The 24182-nt window shown below is 39.9% G+C and overlaps 1 protein-coding gene across 3 annotated transcripts in view; it reads right to left on the bottom strand.

Annotated features, from left to right (window-relative positions):
* PLCH1 (phospholipase C eta 1) overlaps window positions 1-19623 on the bottom strand; it is a 124028-nt gene extending 104405 nt beyond the window's left edge. For 2 of the 3 annotated variants that reach the window (XM_087725334.1, XM_087725335.1), the window contains exons 1-2: window positions 19316-19623; window positions 5845-5961 (exon numbers count right to left, since the gene is read on the bottom strand). In XM_087725334.1, the coding sequence (XP_087581460.1) occupies window positions 5845-5923 (79 nt within the window). In that variant the 5' untranslated portion in view covers window positions 5924-5961; window positions 19316-19623. The remainder of the gene's footprint in view (window positions 1-5844; window positions 5962-19315) is intronic. The other variant, XM_087725337.1, reaches the window with a different exon arrangement.
* Window positions 19624-24182: the final 4559 nt, after the last annotated feature.

The raw sequence follows: 24182 nt of genomic DNA, 5'->3' as shown, positions 1-24182 counted from the left end.
AGAAATATTCCTGGAAAGTTAAAGTTAAGAAGATCAATGCTTTCAGTCTTGCAAGATTCAGTTACTGTGACTTTACAATGAAGGTAGTGTTAGTACTCATGGATTGTACTTCTTATCTTATCTGGATCACCAGGTCTGACAGCTCTGATAGTGTTCCTTCCCTGGTCTTTAATTCTTCTGACTTCTCTAAACCAGCTTTCTTTGAAACCACAACTAATACAATGGGGAGACACGAATGAATGAGAGCCTATTGCATCTATTCTCCACTGACAATCCTACCAATTCTCTTGTCTATGGAAATTCTTAGACATTCAGGTCATGGTTGTCCCAAGGTGTTTGTTTTTTTACAAGAGTAACCTTTTTGGTTTTCCTTTGAAGATGTTTCGCTTCTATGAAACATCTTCAAAGCCCAAAAAGTCCAGTTGCCTCTTGAAAAAGCACCTTTGGGACTACCCACTCTATTCCATTCTATTCTATTTCAATTCTTGTTATTTCAAGTTGTAGCACTTTAGGCTTGTGCTTTTTTCAGCATTTCTGAATGAATCCACAGTCTTTAGCCAGGGCTTTGATTTCTAGTTTTACTACATAGCTAGCAGAAAACCACTGAAAATAAACTGCAACAAAAGCAGACATTGCTAGCATCAAAGAAACTTCCAGCCCAGAACTGCATGTAGAGTCAATGTTAAGGCCTGCAAAAAGTTGAGCTGTAGAGTCCTAAAAACATAAGCAACACCCTTTCTCTTCTAGTCCAGCATTTTGTTTTTACAGCAGAAGTCACATGGTCATCAAGACTACTAATCATTGATTTCTGTGGCTTCCAAGAACTGGTTCAAGCTAGCACCATTTCTCATGATAAATTCAACTGATATAGGAAAACAAAACTGAACTTGAAACAGGAATTGCGGGGGGGAAGCATTTCAATCCAAGGCCCAAAGACAATGTTTCACCTTTTAAACTATTGCTCACCTGTATTAGTAATGTCCCAACACATACACAGCATCTTTCAGAGAATTTTAATAATTTGAATGAAACCACAATTCTTTTTATTAGATGTAATCCCATATCTTATGAATAAATAACACTATAACTTACTAAGATATATGTTTACAGCTGGGAGGACAGACTTTACACTAAGATGACCAGATGTCCCGCTTTTGGCGGGACAGTCACGCTTTTGAACAATCTGTCCCGCATCTCTTGGCATTTTTAAAAAGTCCCGATTTTTAGATGGGCTTTGCAATACTTGCAATGAGAGTTTTTACCCAGGGGTGCATCTGGCTTTTCCAAACACCCTAGAGGCTCCCGGCTGTTTTACCTGCAGCGGCCGGGCTGCAGCTGCTCCATCCCCAGAGGGGGACGCAGACAGAGGGCAGGCTGAGTGCTCTCGGCCCCGGTGTGATGCCCCTCCCAGCTCGGCCCCACGCTTTGCATGTACGCGCCTGGAGCAGAGGTCCCCACAGAAGGTAGGGCGTTGCAGCCCACCACAGCAATTGCAACAAGCCCGCCGGCTTCCCCGGGCAGATGGCCACCCTGCTCCCCGCTGCCCTGCTTGAAACGGCTTCGATCGGGGCAGCTCTGCCTTGCCTTCTGACAAAGAGGCAGCCGACGCCCGGGAGCTTTGCTTCGGAAGGAAGCGGGGCCGGCAGAGCAGGTGGGCCGTGCCCGGGGAAGGAGCCAAGCTCAGGGTCGCAGCCTGCAGGGCTTTTACAAGACAAGGACAATAAAAGGTGTCCTTTTCCCTTCCTCCCTTTCCCCTTCCTCCCTTTCACCTCCCTCCCCTCTTTCCTTCCCTCCCGTCTTTCCTTCCTTTCTTCCTTCCTTTTTTCCCTCCCTTCCTCCCTCCCTCCTTCTCTCCTTCCTTCCTTCCTTCCTTCTCCTCCCCTCCCTCCAGCCCAGAGGAGAAGCAGCTGCTTCTGGAACTTCTTGAGAGGTTTCTTTGCCTGCTTTTCTCCTTCTCAAATGCCTTCCAATGACCAGCCAAGCCCCCTCCCCAGAATCTCTTTCTTCTGCCTGGGAATGGAATAGGGGGGGGGGTGTTATTGATTAAAACTTTTGCCACCTGGTGCTGCGGCTGAGCAAGCTCCCGCTGGCACCCCCACCCATGGCAGCGGCGCCTCCCCCTCCACTCGGAGCACCTGAGCTTGGCACCGCATTACCCCTGTCCCCTCCTCCTCCACTGTGCTTTTGAGGAGCCATGAGGCCGCGGGAGCCACTAGGAAGGGGGCGGGAGCAGAAAACAAAAGGCTCCATGGCTTCTCAAAAGCACGGCGGAGGAGGAGGAGGAGGCAGCAGGGATAACGTGGTGCCCAGCTCAGGTGCTCCGAGCGGAGGGGGAGGGAGGTGGCACCGCCGCTGCCACGGGTGGGGGCGCCGGCGGAAGCTTTGGCAGCTTCACCTCAACCACAGCACCGGGCGGCAAAAATTTTAATCAAGAACACACCACCACCACCACCACCCGTCAATGGTGTCCCGCTTAACCAATTTTAAAATCTGGTCACTTTACTTTACACAACGTTGAAAAAAGACAGATTGACAATATCTGACTGGGAACTTATATTCACACACACACACACACACACACACACACACACACATGGGGGGGAGAGAGAATGAGTGAGTTTAAATTTAGGCAAAAATGATTTCCATGTATACTATATATCATGGCAAATACAAATATTTAGACTAAGGTTTCTAAAGTTTATGATTATAAGCAATGTAAAATAGTTGGAATACACAGAAGTTGGAAGTCAGAAACCAAATATTTATACTTTTTAGTAGGTATTTTTTCCTGTACTTAATTTTTGTTCCTTTTCGTTCTTTTTTTAAAGTATTAAAAATTATAGTACAGTGAAGATTTTTGCATTAAGTTCAAAGATTTATATTCTTTTTCATATCATAAAATAATTCAATGTACTTGATTAGATACACTCAATTGTTTTAATGGTATACTGAGCATAATTTATATAACTTTAGTAATTCTTTTTCTCCATTTATAAGCATCACATTCTTTGACATTACATATTATTTTAAATAAAGTAATTCTTAATAATAGTATCCCGAGACCAGAGAATGCTAATTGTAAATGATTTCAGGCTGCAAACTGAAAACATTTGCAAATGATATTGTTCATTCCAAATCATATGCTGCCCTCTAGTGAGTTATTCTGTAGATTTAAGTTCAAGCAATAAATTCAGTTTTTGCTTGTGCTTGCAAGTCATTGATTCTTGCCAGAAATAGTTTAAAATTTGACCTTCAGCAGGATTCATTAATGTATCTTCGTTTATTTATTCAGGTACTTCTTACGGGACCTTACACCACCACAATTATACAAGCTGCTCATTTTGAGACTGTTTTTCATGTTGCCATTTTTTAAAAAATGTACAAGACTGATATGTAGTATCATGTAGTGGAATCAAGAGAAGAATCAGTCTGGAGTCATTATGTTCCCATAACCAATCCAAATCCAGCACTCCTTGGATTCTGTTGACTCTTATCTAGCACTAATTTAATGTTAACAGTTAATTAGATTCTCGTATATAGGCATGAGTAATAAATCTTAACTGCAACTTAACATGTGATTCTGAGTGACATTTTTGCCCCTGATGTATAGTTCATATAACATGTTATGTAGTATAGTTTTAAAGGACAAGCGTGCAAAAATAGACTTTGAGAAGCACATTCATATAAATGTAAGTCCATTTAGACTTATATTCATTTAATTACAATAGAGTATTGATTTCCCCCCGCCCATTAGCTTAATAGGAGTGTTGTTTGTTTTCCCACTCAGTAGAGCAAGGGATGTGCGTGATTTTTTTTAGAAACAGTATGGAAAGCATCTGGGCTCCCCATCATTGCTGTCAAGATCAATCTATCATTATACTGCAATTAATGGTATATAAAAAGAAATTAGGAATGTTTCTATCTTGAGTAGTCTACCCTTAAGTATGACCCAAACCATAAGATTTTCACAATTACTTAGACAGGTTAACTGCATATCTTATTGACTTCAAAAGTGCATGTCCAGTAAGTTTCTAAAGAGATGTTATATTATTACCGTATTTCCCCAAAAATACGACAGGGTCTTATATTTTTTTGACTCACGAAATATGGCCTTGGGCTTATTAAAGGGGAGGGCTTATTGTTTTTGGGTTGCTGGGTGGCTGCTCCCTTGCGACCGGGCTCCCGAAGATCTGGGCACAGCCTCAGGGTCGAATGGCTGTGTTGCGCTGTTGCAGCAGCAACACAGCAGCCATGAGGTGACCACGCTCGCGAGCAGCCCGCCGGCAACCCCCCCTTTCCAGCCGGGCACAGTGCTGTTGACAGAGGACGGATGCTGCTCTGGGAGTATGCTCTATGGAAGCGTACAACCATAGAGCATACTCCCAGAGCGGTATCCTACCTCCGTACTTTGGAAGTCGCAACGGAGGATGGATGCTGCTCTGGGAGTATGCCCTATGGTTGTATGCTCTGCAGCACACAACCATAGAGCGTACTCCCAGAGTGGCATCCTTCCTCCTTGCTTTGAAAGCCGCAAAAAAAAAAACCAAGCGGCGGGTGGCACCAGCAGCGGAGATGCCCTGGCTCTGCAGGTACTGTAAAGTTAGCCAAGGGCATCGTGAGCCTGAGAGTCGCACGAGTGGGGAGCGGAAAAGCCGCTTGTGCAACACCCCCCCCCTCTCCAGCCATGCCGAGCCCCATTCACTCACCTAGGGGCATTCCGAAGGCGCCGAGCCGTGGGAGGCACAGGGCGGCGAACAGGCGCTCAGGTTGCTTGGTGCCTTCCTGGTACCACTAGGTCGGTAAGTGGCTCTATGCCCAGCTGGAAAGGGGGGTTGCCGGGCGGCTGCTCACAAATGTGGTCTCCTCATGGCTGCTGTGTTGTTGCTGCAACAGTGCAACATAGCCATTCGACCCTGAGGCTATGCCCGGCTCTTCAGGAGCCCACTCGCAAGAGAGCAGCTGCCTGGCAACCCCCCGTCTTCAGCTGGGCACAGTGCTGCTGACCGACCTAGCGGTACCCTGAAAGCACCAAGCAACATGAGCACCTTTGCCCCCCACCTCGTTCCCGCGGCTTGGCGCCTTCAGGATACCGCTAGGTCGGCGAGCGGTGCTCTGCCTGGCCAGAGGGGGGGATTGTCCAAGGGGCTTATTTTCAGTGGGGCTAATATTTTTGCCCACCCGAAATATGTGGCAAGGCTTTAATTTCAGGACAAGTCATATTTTCAGAGAAACACAGTAAATGACTATTTAATAGTAATTTAGAAATGAAATAATAGATACATTCTAAAATAGCAAACTGGACAGTAGTAATATAGAACCATAAGCAGCACATCAAATAGATAAAATGACATATTTGACAACCTATTTTATTTTGAAAAAAATATTCTTAAATGCATTTTGATCCCATTTTGTTTTGTTTTATTTTAGTCAATGACAATAAAAATTTTCAGTAGTGTAAAATCATAGAATTTAGTACATTCTATCCTGGACCCTAACTTAAAAGGGCATATCAAACCGATTCATTTTGCAATTGACAGGATAGGAAACACACCTACAACTAACACAACAGACAACACTGGAATCTGGATCAATAGCTTAAAGATTTCCACAGAATGCAAACATTACGTTGGTTGCCATTACAAATTGCACAAAATGCAGCCAATGAGTAAGCAAGTAATCCACTTTCAAAACTAAATTCAGCTTTTATATGGCTTCATAAGAGATAAATAAGAATAAATAGGAGCCATTGATTTAGGAGGCACCACAGTGTAATTTTAGATGTACTTAAATGGAAGTAAGTAAATGGAGACAACAAAAAACCTGAAGCGATAATATTCATCTTACCATGAAAAACACTATTGTCCACCAAAAAATGTCTGCAGTACTGAAGACAATTTCTTTTCTCCAAGTTCCAGTAACTCATTGTCACAAACTTTCTTCTTAATGTCAAAGGCTGTTACTCTGCAAAGGAAGGGAAAAGGGTTGGCAATGCACAGAGAATCATTAAGAAAAACAATCTAATGAAATTCATTCAAAGAAAGAAATTACATTTGGGGGCCAACACAGTACAAAATAAAAATATAATTTCATTCTAAATGTTTCCACCATTACTCTTTCAGACTCGGCCATTCCAGTGTAATCATTAAAGCAATTTGTATATTATTACATTTCCCCAGGGAAAGCTTCTAAATGGATGAAATGCAAGACGCTGATTTCTAATAATGTAGTAGATGAATAGCTTCATTTTATATAGAATTTACTGTGTTGTAAAGTAGCTAGGAGGTCACCTAGTCTAACCGACTGCTAAATATAGGATCTGCAATGCACCATATTGCATTATTAGAGCTTTTACCATTAAGACATTTCTCTTAATTCTTACAAGAAATCTATTCCAATCTTTAAGACAAAGTGCAAAAAAAAAGATTTTCATGCTTCAATTTCCACTGGAAAAAGAATTTCAGAGAGGCATAGCAACTGAGGTCACACATTTCCCAGAGCTGCATGGCCTCAAATTACCTTGGTGGTCCTCAGAGTCACTTCTAAGTCTGCAAAAAAAAAACCTCTATCATGGCAATATCCTACCATATGCATTTTTAGATACAGAACATATAAAACTATAGGATGGCCATACCATTGGGCTATTTGGAGTCCCAAGAATAAATGAGACTGGTAGTGTGCTGGCTGGGTGATAGATCATCTTAGAAAAATATTTTCTTTCAAATCCACTTTAAACAAAAGCTTACTATAATATGTGCATATAGTCCAAAAAAATTAACCTAACTGTTCATGATGAAAGACAGAAAGGAGGAGACATGGATAATGGTTTCGGAAGGTGGAACAGGTTATTTTTGGTAATGCCAAATCTTGGGGGCAAATGAACATGACATCTAGCTGACCTAGGCATTATTGGAAAAGGAGATGAAAAACATTTTTGAACTCATCCATATTGGCAGCCAGCTGTACATAGTTCACATTGTTCCCCTTATTTCCTACATTTTTCAGACAATATTTCTTTGAGCTCTCTTTCTTTAGCTTTTCATTCCAAAACTGGGAAGAAGTTATCCTTTCAGAATGGAAGCAATGACAGAACATTTCTTTTTTATATAGAATTTTTATTGAGAATTTTTACTTGAATAAAATAAAAAATAAATACACATATAAAGGAAGGAAGGGGAAAAAGGAGTCATGCTGGAAGCAATACTGTTAAAACAAAAGAAGGGGGGAAAGATAGTAACTTATGATCTTCATTACCGCAATTACTATCACAATTGTTATTCCTCCTTAAATACAACCAGGATCCCTTTAACCCCTTGTTAATTGTCTTAATTGTTCAATCTAAAAATCATTTTAGCTTTTTTTCATTTTCAGCTAAAAATCTGAAAAGGTTCAGTACACTATAAAACTATTTGTTATTTTGCTATGTTCGACCAGAAAGTCTCAATGAAAGAACATTTCCAAGCTCTTCTTTCAAAACAAGCGCAACAGAGATACCAAGTTTAGGATGATGTATATTCTCTGTAGATAACCATAACCTGTAATGTACCATTCATGGTCCTAGTAATCATAATGTACCATTCATTCCTATCTCAGCTTGCCTGCACCACTTACACTTTGCCAACTGCTTAACTTGCCTCTTTTCTCCATTGCCTACCACCAACCATTTCCATTCCTTCACCGAGAGATAATCTATGATTATGTGAAGAGAGCATACATGGCATCACACATGGATCTCCTTAGCTTTGCCGTTGGATCAGAACAGCAGACTGTCACAGTTCAGTTTGTCTCTTCAACCTAGAAAGCAATTATCCTAAGGAATATAAGGGAGCACTGGCCCAATCTTTAATTAAACTGGACACTGAAATGAATTTTATACACAGCGTAAATGTTTAATGTCATAAATGTTTCATCCTCAGATGGCCTGGGAGAAATTCTTCTTCTCCAGAAGCTCTCAGATCTATATTTAGACTATGTCAATTGCAAAGGCCATGTGAATCAGTTGCAAAGTGATTACATATTATCAATATAGTCTGTGTGTATATTATTCAGCTTTTTTTCTAGCCATAAGATTAGCTGCCAAGAGTGGTTCTTTATACACCAAGTCATTTCTGAAAGTAATCCTTACCTTACATCCCCAAACTATTATTAATTTATAAACTACAAACACATTATGTTTTACTGCCATGTGGAAAATTTTACCAGGTTGAAAACCTGCACTATGCCGATTATATAATAACCAGATTTCTAAATCTGAGATTGACCATTTCTCTTGCACTGTCCCCAGGAGAGAGTCAACCTTCTCTACTATCCTTCTTAGAGCAACCTTAACACACCAGGTGGTAGATACAAACCTCCCTCCTTATTCGTTTTTAAAACATGACAGCTGCATGTTCCTCCCTTTCCATGTTTTTGCCTCCCTAGAGTCCTTCCATCCATCCTTTAGGAACATGTGATCATGCTGTCATCTTTTTCCTCTGAATTGCTTGCCAGCTGGGTAATGGTACAAGTGAATACTGACAAGCAAGCCATCTGGCTTTCTTTTTCTCCTTCAAGTTATGTTAGCCATAGTTTCAATACTGCAACTGTTTTTTCATGGAGGAAGAAAAACGGCATGCCAGAAGAAACTTGATGCTTAGATGGTGACTTGATCTATAGATGCAGCAAAATGACACAACAGGATCTTGAGTGCTAGAGATTTTAGATAGATAGATAGATAGATAGATAGATAGATAGATAGATAGATGGATGGATGGATGGATGGATGGATGGATGGATGGATGGATGGATGGATGGATGGATGGATGGATGGATGGATGGACGGACGGACACAAACACACATGGGGGGGACAGAAGGGAGAGAAAGAGAGATGGGGGTGTAATCCAGGCCAAGTGGATGCAGCTATCAAATATGACAGAATGTGTAACGGGGAAAAGCTAAAAAGAAAATTGGAGAATTTTAAATTGATTATGAAGAGTTTTTATATGTTTGTATATTGGTTTTTGACGTTGTGAACCAGGCAGAATTGCTTAGCTGAGATCAAATGAGATGGAAATCCATACAAATCAGGAGGAGGAGGAGGATATTCATTGTCTTGGGAAGAAAGAAAACATGAAAAAGACACTTAAAGACACTTAAAGTAAATCTGCTTTAATTAATTAGATATAAATTGTCTGAAGAATTTCTTTGACAGACTTCCAAGAGTCTGTTACGATACCGTTTTATCAATACACATCTTTCCAGACATCCATGTGGTTCTTGTTGCCTGAATGTGATAGTCTGATGGGGCTTGACATCGTCACAATTATGTTACTTTGTTATTGCAAAAATGCAACAACTCCCAATTCTTTAATTACATGATCAAATGAAAATCCAACATTTTATTCCTAAGAATAAAGTACCAAAATAGAATAAAGAGTAGAATGAGGATTAAAATAAACTTCCTAAGAATTAAGTGGCAAAGTAGATATAAGGGGAAAGAGAATAAACAGAAAGCAACTATAATTAACAATCTCCTGTTTATCCTACATAGCAAATTGTCTTGATTCATGCATTGTACATCACTTAATAACAATTTATTGAATCAGGCAATAAATAATGCTGCAAGATTTATAAATATAATGGCTAAGATCAGGTCAAAACCAAAACCAAACATTTAATGGCCCAATGGAAAGTGTCAATCGAATCACCAATCTACATTGTTATGATATTACATTAGCAGGGAATAGATTTTCTTCAGGATCTTCAACAGTCAACTTACATGCATTGCTGTTTCACCTTCCCTTGCCACAGTTTTCCTGCAGCAACATGATCCATATCAATAGTCCCTTGGAATTGTGCCTTCCAAAACACATTGGGGATCCAGTCTCTAAACATGTTTTCTTGTTCTAGCTACTGGGCAATTTCTCACTTCAGTCAGAATGCTTCCCTTGCACTAAAACATTCAATCAAAATAAAGACTGTGAACAATGGCAGAAGGCCTCCATATTTATACTGGTATTCTAGAAAGAGGGCCAAGATGGAGGCAAGCTACAATTAGTTTAGGCTTAAAATATTGGACAACAAAAAAGACCAAGGTAGCAATGGAAAGGAGGGAGAGTAAGTTGCTAGTTTTTTTTATAAGTAAATTGGATGGGTCATTTTTCAACAGTTGTTTGGTGTTCCTGCAATTCCAGTATATGAGAGTTGACTTGTGTCTTATGTTAAATTTTTACATCAGTTTTGATAAACCAAAAAATTCTTGGCTTAACCTCCTTCACCTCCTGCGGGAAACCAAACTGCTCCAGTAATGATTGATTTGTTAGAAACACAATTGTATTTTCATACTAGTCTACTGTTTAGAAATAAGGAGATAGTACTCCACCCTACGATCAATCAACATGTGACATCTTGTCTAGAGCAGCTCAGAGAAGTATATACAATGCAATGCTGGGTGGTAATGTTGCGGTCTATAATCCAACAAATCAGGATGGTACCAATTTGCGGAAAGCACATCTACTAAAATGACATTATGCATTAACAGTCACTCAATAGTTAATGTTTTCCAGAGAAAGACCATGTGGCCAAGCTATGTATTCAATAGATGACCTTGGGAATAAATTGGAATCCTCATGTATCTCTCCAATGTCAGCCATTGCTCACTGACACATGAAGGATTCACTCATTATAACTGATGCTCAAAATAAATCTACCATTTAATCTATACAAAATGATCTCTCACACCCAAAAGGGGCAATATTTCTAGGGAAGTGCTACAATAGGCTGGGTAAAGTCACCTAAACTTTGCTTTCACAAATGAAACATCCATATGTCTATTTTTGATTAAATAAATCTCTAAAATAAAATGATTCTTTTACTTTTGATTCAAATTAACTGCAGCAGAAAGTTGTACCATGTTAAGCAAAAAAATATGTAATGGCATATCATCTATTATTCTGTAATATGGAAAAATAGTTTCATGAGTAAAACACAGGTGATCTCAGTCTCTTTCAATGTTAAATGTTTCACCAAGGTGTCATATCTTCTGTTTGAATCCACAGTTATCAGCATAAGTTCAGTCTCAAGATCATTTCCATCACATAAAATATTCTGCAATTTAATGTTATGTCAGCTGGATCTCAAAAATAACAAATGTCCACAAGTCTTTAGGCTTGGAAACTCGGTATGTTTTTGTATACAGCTACATTACCTCATCCACCAAGTCTATGCATCTTATGTCTCAAAAAAACCACAACAGCTACAGTTCATAAAATCCATCCTCAAAAGATGTCTCCATTCCAAAGTCTCTACAAGAATGCATAGCTTTCCTAGATAAAGAAGAGAGCATTCCAAAGAAAGTTGGCCTCAACCAAGATATCTGCTTTTAGGCTTCCACCACTTAATTTTTTGGGGAAGTGGGGGGAGAAATCTGCAACCAGATCTCTCACTTGGTACATACCAGATGGGCAGATTCTACCTGTAGTAACAATAACAAGGTTTCATCCAGAAAGAGCTTGTAGATAATACCCAGTATCTTGAACTTCTGTAGGCCAGGTAGCTGCCACAATATTGGTGTTATTTTGTTACAGCAGTTCTCATCAGTTAACAAACTACCTCCCTGAATACTAGCCAACTTATATTTTAAGATCAGCTGGACATGCCTTGTTTGTGTCCTAATTGTTATGATTGGTTCATAGTGAGGAAGCCAAGAATAAAATTTCTTGATGACTGTTCTAACAATGGATTTCTCTTTGAGGTCAATTGCTTTTTAAAGAGCCATCTTGATATAACGGTTAGGGCTCCAGGCTAGAAACCAGGAGACTGTGAGTTCTAGTTTCATTTTAGGCATGAAGGCCAGTGACTCTCACTTTCAGTTTAACTCACATTACAGGATTGTTGTTGTGGGGAAATAGGGGGAGGAAACCTTAAGTTATTTATAAAAATAATAGTGGTGGGATTAAAATAATCTACAAATAAAACAAATAAACAAACAAATAAATAAAAACAAATCTGCTGCACCACATTCTTCTTTAATATCAACTGCCAACAATAATTTTGCTCCTGAAAAACAATGTAGAATTATTCCTACCCTTTTAATATTTCAGATTCAAACTCAACTCCTAGAATAAATCGGAGCTTCTAAGCATAGTTCTGCAATTCTTGCATTTTTCTTGCTTGCACGGGAAAGTAAACTTTTGCATTAAAAAGGAGGGGGTAGGTCCTGAGGTACTCTAAATTAATTCACAAGGAAACCACTTGTACAATTTTATTAATACAATGTGTATCACTATGTGATGTGCTCTATTGCAATTTTTATATTAGTCAGAACTTTCAATATATTTCTATTAGTTCTCCTACCAAGCTTATTTTGACAATCAGCATGATTACTTACTATCAATGAAAAATAAATCCTATAAATATTAGAAGGATGGTTTTAACTTCAAGACTTATAGCACGTTAGTTCTTTAAGGTTGATGTTAGTCATTACGTTATGAGCCACAGTGATCAGTGGTTAGAGTGCAGTACTGCAGGCTACTTCTGTTGACTGCTGGCTGACTGCAATTTGGCAGTTCAAATCTCACCAGGCTCAAGGTTGACTCAGCCTTCCATCCTTCCGAGGTGGATAAAATGAGGACCCAAATTGTTGGGGGCAATAGGCTGACTCTGTAAACTGCTTAGAGAGGGCTGTAAAGCACTGTGGAGTGGTATATAAGTCTAAGTGCTATTGCTGTTATTGTACAAAATTTAAGACAAAAAAAGCCTCCTAATTCACAGTTGGACAAAAATGTTATCAGGACCAATCCAAATGCCAACAAAGTGGGTGAAATTTTCCACATTATCATGCCCATCACACATGATGGGACACAGAAGGGAGGGAATGGGAAAGAAGCAAAAAGCTTTTTAAAGGTCAGTGACCTCATGACCACAACACCTGGCCTTTTAAAAAAACCTGCTTCTTCACCAGACTCTTGCTTCCCCCCTCCCCCCCCCCTTAGCCCAGAATGCATAAAATTCCATTTCATTTTTTTCTTTATATCAGGTGTTACATTCTTTTTTGTCAAGCGTTTTGCAAAATGTGTGGTTGAAAGATCATGAACGTAATTTTTTATTATTTGTTGTTTTACTTGCCAATGTGGAAATGACAAATCAGTTAACATCTGTGGCAGCAAAGATCGCTCTAAAAGTATACAGATTACAGGAATAAAAAGCAAGGAAATTCTGAAGTAATGGAGAACTATTTAAACCTGGTGATGGTTCTTTCATGGCAAAAATCTTATCTAAGTATCCACAGTGAAAACTGACCCAGGAGCTGATACAGCCATTAATAATTTCAATGCATTCAATTTAGTTCTAGGACCATCATTTCATCATTTCTTTTATCCCAATTGCCACTGGGGGAAAAATCTTACTAAATAATTGCTTTATCTTATGGGTAGCTTTTGAAAATAAAAACTATACCTCTTGCTGAAAACTAAAGAACCTATGTTCAGATTTTATTAAAAAAAAACCAAGCATGCTAAGAATTACAAAATCCTCTGGACAATAAATACATTGTCATTTAGGTAACAAAACACAGACTAGAGATTTAACCAACTGGATTGAAATAAAATGTGTTTTCACCTAACCTGATGAAAAGCTCTGCATAATTCAAAAGTTTATACCTTCTTTTCTAGCATTTTCGTCCATTAAAATAAAGATATCAACCAACTCTACATAACCCTAAACAGACATGACTAGAAAGTCGCTTCCTATCCTAACTGGGTTATTTCTAGTGGTCTACATAATCCTATTGTTCTGGGAAATTAGGATATTATGACAATTCAGAAGACATGAAATCCATTTCAAAATACGGAAATTGATATAAAATACAAAACCGGGTCTTAGCAGGGTTAGGAACTGCATGGAACAAACCTTACACAATTTCCTCCCATATGTTAATAAAATGTTGCGGATAAAAGTGACCCAATGCAGTGAAAAGAAAATAACGAGTTAACTGGAACACCATGTGTTCAGGCTAAAACTGCCTTATGGTGTCCACAGTTGCTCAAACAATAAAAATGCTGTCCAGTTTCACAGCCAAGAAATCATTACCAGCACCAAATGCCCATGAAGTGGAATCTATGTTGATTAGTGGAAATTGATGCAAGGAAAAGGAGAGAGAGAGACCAACAAATGTTCTCTGGTTTGATAAGTGCATGCCTGGCTGCTTTTAAAGACAAAGCTAGGCTAAGCTCCCCCAGAACTATAACCTAGACATTAACCATATTGACAAGGACCAAATGTAATGTTGTTAACCAACAAGTACAGCTAGCAGGGAGCAAGGAGGCTGTTTTGAGAAGATGAGGAAACAGGGCTTTCCAGCAGATTCCTGGAGCCTCTGTCAGTTTGCCAGTGCTTTAAGAGGGTAAAGTAGTAAGATAGGAGGTGAAGGGGGAAAGCAATCAACCAACTCGTAAGAGGTTAACCCTTTGCTCTGCCTGCCCTGTACAACAATCCATCTATTTAACACATATAAGGCATGGTGCAGGAGATAAGAACTTGGAAGTGACACCCATACTTCCCAGAAGACCCTGGGTTACCTTTGGGAACAAGAGCACTTAATCAAACCCACCACTGCTGGCATTGTTTGGATATAACTTCATCTAATATCAAAACAGAACAGACTGAAAAGTGTCAACCCCATTTACGTGCCATCTTTTGTCATACACTGCCAAAGATAAGATAGTAGAGAAAGAAGGCACTTCTAGTAATGACCTATTACTTTTTCCAGTATGTTTATTCCGAACTCCCATTTAATTCAGCAACACTTCTTATGCCCATTTAGGATCAAGCTGTCTTCGCAAAAAAAATCTTGAAATTTAAGGAGTCATTTTTTTAAAAAAATATTAAATACTGTAAAAACATTAAATACTTGCTAGTAAAAAAAAAAGTTATAATCTTATGTTGCTGTTGTTAGTTGCAAAGTCATGTCTGACCCACCGCGACCCCATGGACAATGTTCTTCCCGGCCTTCCTGTCCTCTACCATCCTCTGGAGTTCATTTAAGCTCACACCTACTGCTTCAGTGACTCTATCCAGCCACCTCATTCTCTGTCATTCCATTCTTCTTTTGCCCTCAATGTTTCCCAACATCAGGCTCTTCTCCAATGAGTCCTTCTTTCTCATTAGGTGGCCAAAGTATTTGAGTTTCATCTTCAGGATCTGGCCTTCTAAAGAGCAGTCAGGGATGATCTCCTCTAGGGCTGACAGGTTTGATTGCCTTGCTGTCCAAAGGACTCACAAGTGCACCTATCTAAACAGCAAACCAACTAAACTAAGATAGCTTTAGTTTCAAGGAAATAAGTTTGTATAGAGATGCTTATGATCACGTTCTTATACAGGAAGAAGCAAATACACCACATAAAAATAAATACATTCCTATTTTGGTACACATATTTGAAAAGCCACAATATCCACAATGTGTCTTTTTTCTACCCAGAAACTATTTAATATCTATCTATCGCAATACTATCTGTGTGGTCCACTATCTACTGTGATGTCTATCTATGTAGTTATTAGCAGTCGAAAACAACTTGATGGCACATAATCAATCAATTGCAAAACCATAATTCAAGGCAGTTTACATTAACATAATTCACATAATAAAATTTGCATGTGTAGTTCAAATCCAAAGTCTGTACCCAAAGCCCACTGGAATGAGATGCTGCTCTGCTCCTTCATCTCTGGTGACAAGGTGTTCCAAGTCATGGGAGCCGCTATAAAGAAAGAAGTGTCTACAAGCACCCACATCTCACATTCTGCCTTGTACATTCAACCTATCTCAGGATGAATGCACAAGGCAGGATGGTCCTTGTTGAGAGAGGTAATCCTGCAAGTACAAAAGTAAAGGTTAAAGCCGGCATCTTGAACTAGAGTTGGGAGGTTAGATGTAACCAGTGCAGCTATCTTAAGGTAACTATGATGCTGCTGCATCTTCTCTCAGCAGTCAGGTCACTCGTTGCATTTTGAACCAACTGTATCTTTTCATTGCATTTTCAGCCAACTGTATCTGTCCTCCTGAAGGACAGCCCCATATAAAGTGCACTGCAGTAGTCTAACCATGAGAAGTACATGAATCACTAAAGCTAGGGTATGCCCGGTTTTAGCAATATTGCATTCTTGGAGGAACAATATGCACACTGAATCTTCTGTACTGTCAGATGGATTTAAGCTAGACCAGACACCAATGGATATCTAGGAAATCTAAGACATATAAAGTAGTCCCTATATTCTTTATAATATAATAATATAATATAATATAATATAATATAATATAATATAATATAATATAATATAATATAATATAATATAATATAATATAATATAATATAATATAATATAATATAATATAATATAATATAATATAATATAATATAATATAATATAATATAATATAATATAATATAATATAATATAATATAATATAATATAATATAATATAATAAATATAATATAATAAATATAATAAATATAATATAATATAATATAATATAATATAATATAATATAATATAATATAATATAATATAATATAATATAATATAATATAATATAATATAATATAATATAATATAATATAATATAATATAATATAATATAATATAATATAATATAATATAATTAATATAATATAATATAATATAATATAATATACGTGGTGGCTCAGTGGCTAAGACACTGAGCTTGTTGATCAGAAAGGTCCGCAGTTCAGCAGTTCGAATCCCTAGTGTCACGTAATGGAGTGAGCTCCCGTTACTTGTCACAGCTTCTGTCAACCTAGCAGTTTGAAAGCATGTACAAATGCAAGTAGAAAAATAAGGACCACCTTTGGTGGGAAGGTAACAGCGTTCCATGCGCATTTGGTGTTTAGTCATGCCGGCCACATGACCACGGAGACGCCGCTGGCTCTTTGGCTTTGTAACGGAGATGAGCACTGTTCCCTAGAGTTGGGAATGACTAGCACAAATGTGCAAGGGGTACCTTTACCTTTTCTATTCCTAAATCCTAGTGAAGTTAATGTAGATCTACACATGTACAATTATATAACTTGTGCAGAGATCTATTCATTAAGGTTTTCATTACACTAAAGCTGCCTTTAAGGTCATGACATCACCTTAAATAAAATGTCTTTTAAGTATTTAATATTATTAGTATACAAAGCTTTCAGCTCATCAAAGTTCTGGATACATTATCTATTACCAGATACTCACAACTAAGTCCCTTAAAGATCAAGGGACTTAATTTCTGAGCAAATAAGCTTAATATTACATTAACTATTCGCTTTATTTCTTTTAAATATCTTTGGTGGTTTAAAGCAGTGATCCCCAACCCCCGGCCCGCGGACCGGTGCCAGGCAGTGGAGTACCTGGCACCGGGCCGCGCAGCGGCCGGGGGCCATGATCGCTGCAGCGGCCGGGGGCCATGATCGCTGCAGCGGCCGGGGGCCATGATCGCTGCAGCGGCCGGCCGATTCCTGAAAAAAACCTAAGAGCGCCTGCGCAGCTACGTAGGGCTAGCGTAGACAGCGCTAGTAGCGTAGCCTTGTGTAGGCGCAGTTTGTGCTACGCTATCTACGCTAGCCATACTGAACTGTGCCTGCGCAAGGCTACGCTACTAGCGCTGGTCATCGACACGCTCAGCGGGCCACGGTAAAATTATCAAAGGCTGACTGGTCCGCGGCGATAAAAAGGTTGGGGACCACTGGTTTAAAGCATGAATTTTTATCAGCTACTCCATGTAACAACTTTTTATGCCTACTTTATAGTACAATCAGGGCTAAAACCTCTGTTTTTTCCAATCATTCCTGATACAGGGTCAGAAAGGGGAATTTAAATTCAGTCTCTCACATTAGAGTTCAAAACTCAGGCTACACTATTCCAAAAGTTAGATTTTAGTAACTTGGATCCAACTGATGCCTATTATCAACCACTCCTGGAAATAAGTAATTCCAATTTAATAAGGCCTTCATCCTGCCTGATCAATTCCTTGAGTGCTCAAAAACCTGAGCATTGTTTTATTTATGACTTCAAATACAAAGCCCCTCACTTTAGCACAAACAACCACTAAAGGGGGGGGGGGGTAACCAAATTTAACAACGCAGAAACATCCAAAACTTAACAAACGCTAAACTCAAGTCAATGAGAAAGAGGCATCTGTAGAGAACGTTGGCCTAATTTTTAATACAGGGGAACAAACACACCAGCTCATTTTGCTTGTTGCCTGTTGCAGCCAAGGTCTCTGCAGAGGCTGATTTATTTAACACAACAAAGGGAGCTCTCAGTCACCTTTCTTCTCCCCTCCCCTCAATAAGTTTGGGGAGACGGGGGGGGGGGGGGGAAGGGAAGGATTGATCAAGGGAGGCTGGTTTTCTGAGGGGAGTGAATCCACATGAGGCTACTTAGCGACTAAGGGGAGAGAGAGAGAGATCTCAGTAAACAGATGGAAGATAATAAGCAGCCTCCACAATCCAGCCCCCTCCCCTTTCTTCCGCCCCCTCCGCGGCTTTTTGTCTCTTCTAAAAGTATAAGAGAAATGGTCAAGGAAAAGCACTCCCGCTGCCCCCGGCCAGCTGGAAAGGCAAGCCTCCAATACTTGCCACCACTTTGCAGACTGCAATCCAAGGCACTCTTCCTTGAGGTGGCCTCCAGAGATCTTAACAATACTTCCCAGGGAAGGCGCATTGGGCCGGAGAGTAAGGGAAGAACGACCCTAAGGAATACAAATAAGGAAGCCTTGCTTATTTAAGGGGGCGAGGCCGGAGAGTGCGGGGGATCGAGGCTCCCTCGGAAGCAAGAGGCTTTTTCTCCGCGATCACCGGCGCCGAGGGTGGCTCATCACGGGGGAGTTAGGGGGCTCAACGGTAGCTGGAAGGAGGCGCTCCAGAAGTTAAGCGGAGTTCCTCGCCATCCCGACGGGACACGTGCAGGTGGGCCGCCCGGGGAAGCTGCCCCTTTTGCAAGGTGGCACCCTCGGGGCTGCGAAGGAAGAGGGGACCGCCTTCAAACCTGTCCGGGGGGAGGGGGGGGTTGTGCCTGCGAGGTTTCCAGGAGCACAAAGGATGTCCTACTCTTCCTTTCTACATGCCGCGACCACCCGGCTCCCCCTGCGAAACAATTGTTCCCCCAAGCCCTCCAAATGTGTTGAGTAGTCCCACTCTCATACTTTCCAGGCATTGGGTGGGGGGGTGTTTGTTAGGAGACCCAAGTATACCTGGAGGGCGTCCAGTTGGAGATAGCTTTGCTAAAGTTCCCTTGCAGCTTCCTCCTTTATCCAGTACAGCAGCCCCCGCTCTTTTCAGACCCACCTTTCCGCAGGTTCCTTGCTTCCTCCTTTCCTTGCGCCTTTTTTTCTTTTCTTTTTTCTTCTTCTCCTCTTCTTTCTCTCTCTCTCTCTTGTTTTCCTCCTGCTGCTGAAATGGTTTTGAAGACTTTCGCGCACCAGGCAGCAAAGACTCCAGCCACCCCCTTTCGGCTGCCGCCACAACCTGCTTTCTCATTCAAACACACAGCGAGCCACCCCCAACGGCGCGCGGAGGCGAGGAGAAAAACTCGGAGCGCGGCGGTTTGTTTGTTTTTTGAATCCGGAATGGCTCCTGCAAACTGCTGGGGATTAAATTGCTTGATAGCGTATGGTGCCTGGTTGCCAGTTTGGGCTCAAATCTGATTAAAAGCCCCAATCCCCACTCCCCATCCCGGGTCAAACATGGAAATGGCGTGAATATTTTAAATCTGCTTCCCCATGGCACAGTGAGCGCACAAAAGATTTGTACTAGGGGAAATGTAGTTGTGTATTATTTACCTATTTTAGGGTTGGCTTTACACAATCATTCAGACCAGCCCAAAATCTTTATTTACACACACACACACACACACACACACACACACACACACACACACACACACACGAAATACAGGTTTATCAACCTGATTTTAGCCTGGCTGTGTCTCACAAAACTAGTGCATGTAGTTATGGTTCAGTAAGTTGTGAAAACACAAAAGGTACAATATATTGTATACCGTAACTCCATGACTTCCTTGACTTTTAATCATAACATTTAGGCAACCATGCTTATACTGTAATAACAAGTAGATTATATCTCATCTGCATGTAATCTAGATGTCTGTGTTTCTTTGTTTCAGCCAGCCAGTTGTACAGTCTGATGCTTATTTGGGCTGGGAAGAAATAACTGAGCCAAGATCCAGCTGGCTCTCATGCCTAAGGGGAATAGAACCTAGGTTTTCCTAACCCAGCACCTTTAACCACTACACTACACCACACTACCTGTCTAGTTAACTGGGACACTAACCTCAATAAAGAAAAATATATGGGAGAAATGAGACATAAAAGGCTATGTGACATCAATAACTCTTTTTCTGCTTTTCACTAATGAGTATATTGCAGTAATGTTAATAAGAATTGCTTTAAGGTATCTCTAGAAATTATTTCACATGAATGTATAATTACTTGGCATGCTGATATGTTGCTTAAAGGTAAAGGTTTCCCTCGCACATTTGTGCTAGTTGTTCCCGACTCTAGGGGTGGTGCTCATCTCTGTTTCAAAGCCGAAGAGCCAGCACTGTCTGAAGATGTCTCCGTGGTCATGTGGCCGGCATGACTAAACACCAAATGCGCATGGAACGCTGTTACCTTCTCACCAAAGGTGGTCCTTATTTTTCTACTTGCATTTGTACATGCTTTCAAACTGCTAGGTTGGCAGAAGCTGGGACAAGTAACGGGAGCTCACTCCATTACGTGACACTAGGGATTCAAACTGATGAACTGCTGAGCTTTCTAATCGATAAGCTCAGCATCTTAGCCACTGTGCCACCTTTATTGCTTATACATACATGTATATTTATGAGCCAGTTTAGTCTAGTGGTTAAGACATCAAGCTAGAAAATAAGAGACTGTGAGTTCTAGTCCTGTCCAAGCTAGTAATACATCAGAATTACATTGACCTTGGATGTAAGTGATACAATTTAACAATTCTTTAGAATGCTGCTAACCCATTCCATTTTCTGTATCTCCCTTAAACTAATCGTAGGGCTTTATAGTTTTTGCTTTACTATATACTTGCAGACCAAAATTAGCATTCTTCAAAACCAATCAGTTTGATGTAGCGGATCAATATTAAGACAGGGAATAGTTCTAATTAGACAGCTTTAAATCTTCATTTAGTCAGCTCATGAAGTCATCCCAAAGATTGTTTGGTTTGGCTGAGTGTGTCCTATGAATTCATTGATTGTGGTTTAAGCATTTTAAATTATAGATTAATGAACTCAGCCATTGTGATTTAGTTGATAAACCATGAACAACAAATGCATAGTTCAAACCAATTCCTCCATTTAATGGTTGTGCAATTCAAACCAATTCCTCCATTTAATTTGCCTCATTCAGTGTAAGAATAAGATATGAAGGTACCATGAATGCCACGTGGAACACCACAGGAGGTAAATGTTGTAAATTAAAACAAAAACAAGCAACGTCCACCCATACAGAGTAACTATATTGTTTCATTTGCTTGCTATTAGTTAATTTTAAAAAGTAATACTGTGTCGAAATTTGTCTTCCAGGTTCTGGCAAGTTCTCTTCTCCAAGAAATTTTGTTTTCCTACTACCCTCTGACAGCGCCTTTGTTGGTGTTTCTGAATCTCCTTTCATACTGTAAAACAGATAAAGCTTGTGATATTTTTTTTTAAACTTAAAGGTTACTTTATTGATAATATACAGGATCTTTTAGGTAGTTGCCACAGCAGCTGCCTGAGTTCTTTGCACAGACACTCTGGTGGGTCTCTGGGTCTTCGCCAGATGACCAGGGAACTTGTGATAAGGAGATTTAGTGAAGACAGTTTCTTTCCAGAGATCGGGATCAGATAACTATAGGTCTTGGAGATAGCATCAAAAGTGGCTTTAGCAAAATTGCCCAAGGTAGCAGTGCAGCCCCTGGCCGAGGTGCAGCAGTACTAGATAAAGCTAGTGATATTATTGGTATAGAGAGACAGGAAGGTGTAGTGGTTAAGGCACTGGCCAGACACTGGGAGACTGAGAGTTCCAGTCCCACAATGGGCATAAAGCCAACTGGGGGACCTTGGGCCAGTCACTTCTTCTCAGCTCTAGGAAGGAGACAATGGCTAATCACTTCTGAAAAACCCTGCCAAGGAAATTGCAAGAACATCTCCAAGCAATCTCAGAGACAACTGAACAGAAGGGTAAAGCAATTACTATACAGCTTCCATTCCTTTGCAATCTGTTTGGCTGCCCATCCTGAAATGAAATCCTTCTGTTTCTCTTTTACCATATTAGTATTCTGCGGAAGCACACATAAAAAGGGCTTCTCTCTAGCACTCTGGACCGAAATGCAAGGGAGTCCATTCTGTGGTAGGTGTATTTGTATATATGTTCACTGACAGCCTAGAATCTGTGTTATCTTTGATTTCGTTGAATTATTCTTGGTTTTGCACTGTGTTTTTATTGTTAGTGATTGCCCATTGTACAAATTGTGAGAAGAGAGGCTTTATTAATTATTTCAAGAAGAAAAAAAACTGTAAGACAAGACCCTTTACATGCGCACGGGCCACCTCATCACTAAATTAAGTGCAAAATCTTTGGACACATCTTACGAAAATGTCACTGTATTATATTCAGTTTGGGGAAAAAGCAAACCACACTTAACTCAATGGTTTGTTTGTTTTTTTTAAAAAAAAAACAGAATACACGGCACAGCACTAATCTGTTTTAGTGTAGGTAGACTCAGATATGTGTCCTACATCACTGGCTGCAAACTCCTATTTCATGCCCGTTTTTAAAATGCTGCAGAGCCACTGCTTTTTACTTTCATTTTAAAAAGCCCAGGATTGGTATAATCCAGCACCAGGAATTCCAGATTATTCTCGCCTCTGTCCAATTCAACCTGCCTCTATTGTTTGCTGGTTCAAAGTCTGCTGGGAGAACCAAGCGGCTCTCATTCACCTATTTCAAATTCTCCGCCAATAAGAAAGAGGCAAGAAAGTTTGGGGTGTATTGTTTATGTAACTGCTGCTTTAAATGCGTGGGATCGCTCTCTAGTGAAGAAAGTGCTCTCTTTTAAAACAAAACACAGTTCCAACTAGAAAAGACCTGCTTCATCCTGCCCTTGTCAATTGCTCTATTAATTTACATGACAAATTAAGAAAAAATACCTGTTTCTTCAGTTTATATGGGATATTCCTATCATTCGAAATATTTTCCCCTGTATTATATATTATGTTGGAAACAACCTTTTAATGGTGATTCTAATTTGCAATGGCATAAGGCAGTGTTTCTTAATCTAAGCAACTGTAAAACATGTGGACTTCAACTCCCAGAATTTCCTAGCAAGTTGTTAAGGTTGAGAAATACCGACATAAGGCGATCTTAAGTGGTTTATCTAAATCCACAGAGAAGGCAAAGCTAGACACATTTTCTATGGAACATGTCCCAGGGAGTCTAGGAGGGAACTATAAACCACAAAGCCCCAATCCCATTTTTGTGATCCCTGGAGTTTCCCAAAATTACATAATGAAATTTGTGGCAAATCACAGATGGTCAGCGTGCAGTATTTTGCTTTATTTATTTTTTTAATTCAACAGGAGCTTTAAGCCTATAGTAGGCTAACACATTGACTTTGCTTTAATCCCACATCCTGAATCACAGAAAGAATTGGACAAAATTATTAGCCATGTCTCTTCCTGAGGTATCACCATGTCACTCTCTGTATTAGACAATTGTTTTGCGTTTGTATTTTAAATGTGTTTTCTGGCTGCAAAAGGATTCCACTTCTATTCTATTATCTGGGTTCCCACAAGACCCTAAACCATGGTTACTAAATCAACCACTTTTAATTTGTATCCAGTACTGCTTAACCATAGATTATGATGTATCACCCATGACTGGTTCATGTGACACATAAAGCAAGCCAAACTAAAACTAAACAAACCAATTAAATGTTAGTGCAATTGAGCACAGTCATTACATGCGCCTGAGGCTACAGCAGTAGGAAGTTCAGTTGCAGTCAGATCTGAGTGATTCTTAACCGGCAGATCACATCAGCTCTTATGTTTAATATATGCAAAGCAGCCTTGCATCTAAGAAAGAGTGCAGGTTTTGGAAGTGGCACTCTTTTCTTTATCCTAGGGGTTGCAAAAAGGAATTAT

Source organism: Thamnophis sirtalis, unplaced genomic scaffold (assembly GCF_051295495.1).
Source record: "Thamnophis sirtalis isolate CommonGarterSnake01/CBP01778 unplaced genomic scaffold, rThaSir2_p1.2 scaffold_11, whole genome shotgun sequence".
NCBI classification, from domain to species: Eukaryota; Metazoa; Chordata; class Lepidosauria; order Squamata; family Natricidae; genus Thamnophis; species Thamnophis sirtalis.
The sequence above is the reverse complement of the archived record's forward strand: the minus strand, read 5'-3'. Positions and strand labels throughout refer to the sequence as shown.